The sequence below is a fragment of the Elgaria multicarinata genome, chromosome 8 (genome assembly GCF_023053635.1).
Source record: "Elgaria multicarinata webbii isolate HBS135686 ecotype San Diego chromosome 8, rElgMul1.1.pri, whole genome shotgun sequence".
Classification (NCBI taxonomy): Eukaryota; Metazoa; Chordata; class Lepidosauria; order Squamata; family Anguidae; genus Elgaria; species Elgaria multicarinata.
The window spans coordinates 8579833-8586225 of NC_086178.1; the positions used below are offsets into that span (position 1 = coordinate 8579833).

The 6393-nt window shown below is 44.4% G+C and overlaps 1 protein-coding gene across 1 annotated transcript in view; it reads right to left on the bottom strand.

The window, feature by feature from the left end:
- Positions 1–1907: 1907 nt before the first annotated feature.
- LOC134402384 (cytochrome P450 2C39-like) overlaps positions 1908–6393 on the bottom strand; it is a 40765-nt gene continuing 36279 nt past the window's right edge. Inside the window, exons 8-9 of the mRNA XM_063131802.1 lie at positions 3734–3875; positions 1908–2104 (exon numbers count right to left, since the gene is read on the bottom strand). Of these exons, the coding sequence (XP_062987872.1) occupies positions 1908–2104; positions 3734–3875 (339 nt within the window). The remainder of the gene's footprint in view (positions 2105–3733; positions 3876–6393) is intronic.

A 6393-nucleotide genomic window follows, 5' to 3' on the forward strand; every position in this document is an offset into this window, starting at 1 on the left:
GATTTTAGCACGAATGCTCCATCTGTGAGGGGCTACATCCATGCATCAACTGCCCTATGGTCAAAGGTTGGAAAAGACCCGGTCACAATAATCAAGATGGACACAAGCCTGGTGGGGGGCAGCAGCTCCCGCCCCAAAAGCCCAGTTAGATTGGAGCCACTTAAGCAGCTCTTGTGGCAGTATCCACAGCATGAGGATGCTTTAAGGAAGACATTCAAATTCCTTTTCAAGCACAGCATACAGCCCACTTTGCACACAACCAGAAGTCCATCCTGGGCATGGAAAATGATCAAGATAAAAATTGACAAAGAGGTTTCAGCAGGTCAGGTCACTGGCCCCTTTACAAAACCACCACTTATGAACCTAAGGGTGTCGCCTTTAGGGATAGTGCTTAAGAAATCACCTGGGAAGTTGAGACTCATTCGCAACCTCTCTTTTCCTAAGGAAGGATCTGTGAATGTCGAAATTCCTGAGCACCTTTACTTGGGATATTACACTTCTTTTGATGCTGCAGTGAAAATGATGCAAGTTTATGGCCATGGTGCATTATTGGGGGAGTATGACATAAAGTCAGCCTTCCATATAATGCTCATCTACGTAGATTTTTGCCTTTTGGAATTCTGCTTTAACAGCAGATATTATTTTGGTAGTACCCTCCCCATGGGTTGCTCCATCTCCTATGCCATGTTTGAGAAGTTTAGCACCTTCTTGCAATGGGTGAAAAGATATAAGGCTGGAATTCAAAGCATTATCCATTTTTAGACAAGTTTTTGTTCACTGGCCCATGCAGTTCTACTCAATGTGCCCAGTTCATGAGAGACTTTGAGCTATTGGCTGCAGAGGTGTCCCCACAAGTAAATTTCCCCTCCCTTAGTTTGCTGATCATAATTCTATAGCAGGGGTGTGAAATGTGCTGCCGGTTGGCCACTTGCACCTCATCAGGTCATTTGTGGTGACCCACCAACCCCTCCACATATCTGCTGCCATGGTGGCACTGTCTTAGCTTTCCCGCACTAGTACTGATGAGAGATCAGAGATAAGGAAGGGATTCTTTTGCTAACACAAGCCATAGAAAACAAACCCCCACAAATTCTCTTGCTAGCAATAGTGCTGGTAAGGGAACCTCTTCTCTTATTTTTGATCTCTCACCTTGCTAGAACTAGCAAGAGAATTCCCAGGCTTGTGTGTTGGTGCGCATGTTTGTTTGTACACATGTGCATGTGTGCATGCATGTGCAGTCTTCTGGCACTACCCATGTGGCCCTTGGAGCCAAAAGGTTTATGCACCCCTGATCTGGAAGGACAAAAGGCAGAATAATTAAATGAGAAATGTTACCAAGGAGTTTATTCAATGAAAAGGGTCCCCCTTTTGTCTTTGAAAGGCACAGAATAAGAAATGTCTAGTTTTATCATTGTCTTTTTTCTGGTAAGGGAACATCAAACCGACCTGCTGGAGACTTAAAAGTAATAGATGAACAAATGAGTTGAAAGTAATATATTTTATTGGTTCACTAGTTCCATCACAGGCTTGCCTGCACATCATTTCAGTTTCTTGCTATTGCACTTACAGGTCTCTTTGAGCATGGAGAAATAGGAAAATATAGTAAACACACACTGGCTGGAATGCTTGCAAGTGCCCTCTTCTTCATTGCCCTGTCTCCCAGCATGATACATTTATATACAGGAAAAAGTACATGTGCACGAATGGCAAACTAGAAGGGGAAATCTCTTTTTCTGGTGATGAAGATTTACATAGCAACCAGTAATGTCACAGATTTATTTCAAGTTTGGACACAGTGAAGAGATTCTAGTATAGAGTGAGCTAATCAAAGCAAGGGAGAAGATCGAAGTAAGTGAAAAAATAATGAAGGAGAAATTTACAGAAATACTACATCATAATTATTTCTGTTAGCTTTGTGAAGGGCTACAGCGGGGAATAGCACAGATTTTATAGGGATGAGTATGTCTTGTCACCCCTGTTATAGGTTCTTCATTGAGTTCTTTCACTCCTTCTGGCAGCTGAAACTTGAAGTTCCTCAGCAGGCAGGTTAAAAAGATGAAGAGGTCAACCTTTGCCAGCAGCTCCCCCAAACACACTCGAGCCCCTGTGGAGGAAGGAAAGGACAGACAGCAAGTGAGCAATAACCTGTTCTCCAGGGCACATATCCCAGTTAGGAATTAGGTGTGACTGTTATGAGGCCCTCGGCCATGGCCTCCTTCCACCTCATACTCTTGCTGCTACAACTCCTTTTCCATACCTCCCTTTAACTCTTTTGGTTTGCATCCCTGAAGAGGAGTGACTTTGGCCTAGGTGCACCAGTAGTGGATCCTGATTATACACAGCTTCAATGCATGTCCAACTACTGGAAGTACCTAAGACAGGGAAATGAAAATTGATGCTTTCCACCCAACTTTCCCAGCCTGTATAAATAAACATGTGGATAGGGGTAATGTGGCAGACATTGATTACTTGGACTTTCAAAAGGCTTTTGAGAAAGTCCCTCACCAAAGACTCCTGAGCAAACTTTACAGTTATTTAATAAGATAAGAGGTCTTGTTATGGATTAGTAACTGGTTAAAGAACAGAAAGCAGAGAGTAATAATATTTCTCACAATACAGTGATGTAAACAGTAGGCTCTCACAGGGGTCTGTATTGGGGCCAATACTTTTTAACTTGTTCATAAATGGTCTGGAATTAGGATGGCTATGTTTGCTGATGACATCAAATTATTTAGGATAGTTGCTTAAGGATTGGAAAAATCTCCAAAATTATCTCTCCAAGCTGGGAGAATGGACATCAAGATAGAAAACATGGTTCAGTGTAAGAAAGTGTAAAATGAGGCATGTTGGGTGGACAGAGGGAAGCCTAACTTCACATATATGTGATGGGATCTGAGCTAGTGGTGACTGATCAAAAAAGAGAACTTGGGCTGTCCTGGTCAGCTTGATAAAAATGTTGATTCTCAGTGTACAGCTGCTGTATAAAGAAAAGAGAGATAGTAAATTTCATGTTAGGCATAACTAGGAAAGGGATAGAAAATCAAACGGCCTATTGTATGACCACACTTGGAATGCTGCATACAGTTCTGGTCAGTGCAGCTAAAAATGGAAGTTGTAGAGTTGGAATCTTGCAGAAAATGGCAACCAAAATGACCAAGGAGCTGCAGCAACTGTTGAATGAAGAAAGGTTACAACCTCAGGACTGTTTAGCTTAGAAAAAAGTTAGTAAGGGGGGGCATGATAGAGGTGTACAAAATTATTCATGGTCTGCAGAAAGTAGGTAGAGAGATATTTTTGTCCCTCTTTCATAACAGTAGAACCATAAAGGGTCATCTCATGAAGCTGATTGGTGGGTGATTCAGGACTGATAAAGGGACGTATGCAGCATGTAGTTAAACTATGGAATTTGTGACCACATTACGGGCTGATAGATTGAAAAGAGGCTACCAGTAGCTACTAATACTGATAGATTTAAAAGAGGCTACCAGTGGCTACTAACAATGAAAGCCAGTTATTGGAAACACAAGTTGGAGGGTGCTGTTGCACCCATGCTCTTCCTGTGGGTTTCCCACAGGCATCAGGTTGGCCACTGTGTGAACAGAATACAGACGAGATGGACAATTGGTCTGATCCCTCATGGCAGTTCTTAGGTTCTTATCTTCTGGGGAAAACCCAGAAAATATATTGATTGCTTATCTACAAATCACAAGCAGGTTTGGATTTCTGCATTTACCTGCACCAAATGCCAGAAATTCTTCTCTAGCCACAAAATTTCCATCCTTGTCCAAAAAATGATTTGGGTTGAACTTTTCAGGAGTCTCCCAGTGCTCAGGATCGACAAGAACAGAGCGCAGATCTGGAAAAATCATGACCCCCTGCAAGAAAGATACAATTGATTGCTTTGTCCTCTGTATGTGGAACCAAGAGCAAAATTAATTTCATACAGCATGTCTCAGTAACTCAATTAGTCACCCCAGGATATCATAGTGGAACATTTGTGTGACGGTCAACCCTATGTTAGTTGCATTGTAGCCCTGTTTACTTTAGAGGCAAAGAAATTACACAGGGTCTTTGTGCAGAATAAGCCTGTGCCGTTGCTGCTATTTTGTTTTGTTTCTTTGTTTTATTGTGGTTTTATTGAAAGGACATATGGCTAAATATAAATAAACTACTGCAGACTCTGAATGCACCCAGGACAGCACTTTTCAGGATTGTTCTTCACTTTCACAGTACTAATTACAGCCTCTCTCTCTCTCTCTTTCTCTCTCTCTCTCTCTCTGGCCTTTGCTAGACCAGGCTTTACCCTGGGGTGAACCCTGGGATCACCCCTGTGCATCCAGATGATGCACAGGGGATCCCGGGGTCAGGGAGGGGTCAGCCCTCCCTTGCCCTAGGATAACAGGCTCCACTTTGGGCCCAGTATTTCCTGCAGTCTTGGGCTGAGTCCAAGACCGCAAGCACGTGGGCTGTTCCAAGACTTTTCCTAGCTTTAGTGATTACTCGTGAGGAGCCGGGAGAAGCCACACATGGGACGCAGCACTCCGCAGGAGCACTGCGCCCATCGAGGCAGGGTGGGGGGAGATCGGGACAGCAGGCTGTGGGGAGATCAGGACAGAGCAGGGTGGGGGGAGATCGCGGACAGGGGATTGTGGACGGGGGAGATCGCAGATGGGCGATTGCGGACAGGGAGATCACGGACAAGGGGAGTGGGGAAACCCAATTTTTTTTTAAAAAAACCCACTTACCTTTGTGCATGAGTGTTCATGCACGTCGTCCCCTTTAAATGAAAAAATGGTGGGTGTGATGTCTCTATACTTCAGTTGCCTCGCCTGATGTCAAGACAAGGGCAGGATCTCACATTGTTTACGTGAGATCACCCCTCATCCATCCCAGAACAACAAGTAGGTCTAGCAAAGGCCTCTCTCTCTCTCTCACACACACACACACACACACACACACCTCTTAGAACTTAGGCCTCACTGGGAATGAGCTGTCTTAGCCCTACTCCATATTTTTTTCCAAATACAGTGCTCGTCCACAAGATTGCTGAGCCGGGAGCATAGAAACTAGAAGCGTCATCAGATGGGGAAATCGTGTTTCCCTACCATTGCTATGGCCTCCTGCTGCTGCCCCACAATAGTGATGATCTCTTTACATGGGGAGAGAAAGAGCAAGCAGTAATGACCACATGGCCCATTCTGAGGGCAATTTTATTGTGCTGCTTTTTCTGCACACTGCTGGAAATGGCAGCAAGTTTCGCTTTAAAAAACAAGTCAGATTTTCTGAGTCTCTGTGTGTGTGTGATGGAAAAATGAGTGGAAGGAGCAGGAAGAGTGCAAGAGGTGGATGCCATCATCTAAAGGACACGTGAAAAACCGTGAGTAGGCAGTAATGAGCGTGCAATAAAACATTCATCTGATGACGCTCTACTTCAGGGAAAGTAGGAGGCATGTTTGCTTCCTTTCTGTTTTTAAAAGCTTCCTATGTAGGCAATGGCAGAAAGGTAGATGAGATTCTGTTCCTTCCCACTGCCCCGCCACCCATTGCAACACTCAAGATTCCCCTGGGATGATCTAGCAGATGGGGAAATATGGCCAGAACTCTTGCTTTGGAGTTTTACTTTTAATGTTAGTTTTACTTTCCTACTGCCCTTATACAAATCTATGGTGCGACCACACTTCAAATACTGTGTACAGTTCTGGTCACGAAACCTAAAAAAGGATATTATGGAGCTGGGAAAAGTACAGAAAAGGCCAATGAAAATGATTAAGGGGCTGGAGCATCTCCCCAATGAGGGAAGGTTACATCAGCTGGGATTATTTAGCTTGGAAGAAAGGAGGCTAAGGGGAGACATGATAGAGGTATACAAAATGATGCCTGGTGTGGAGAATGTAGACAGGGGCAGGATCTACACTATTCATTACACCGTTGTTTAAGTGCATTGTTGCGTCCTCCCTTGCTACGTTACAAAATGCAACTTGAGCCCAGTCAATCGAAATACTTTTTCTTCTATCGTTTTACCCCGGCACACTCTTCTTTAGAACATTCTTCATTATGCTCATACCGGCTCTGAAGTAAACCTCCTTCTTCTGGTGACTCTGAGCTAGACCTGTCGGGATAAGCCAGCAGGGAGGCGGGGCGACGCATAGGGACGAGGGAAGCCCTGCAGCATCTTAAAGGGGCCACGTGCGCCTCGAAAGATAAGCAGTTTTTTTAAAAAATTAAGCCTCTGTCCCCTCTTTCACCACCCTCCCTCCCCCTCCCCTCCCCCTCATTGCGTTGTGCCAGCTCTCCCTCCCCTCGTCTAGAAAAGCCCTCACTTGTCCTAATCAGGAAGCAAAGACCATGGTCACGAGACATGACTTTGAAAGACGGCATTGAAAACAATGAAAG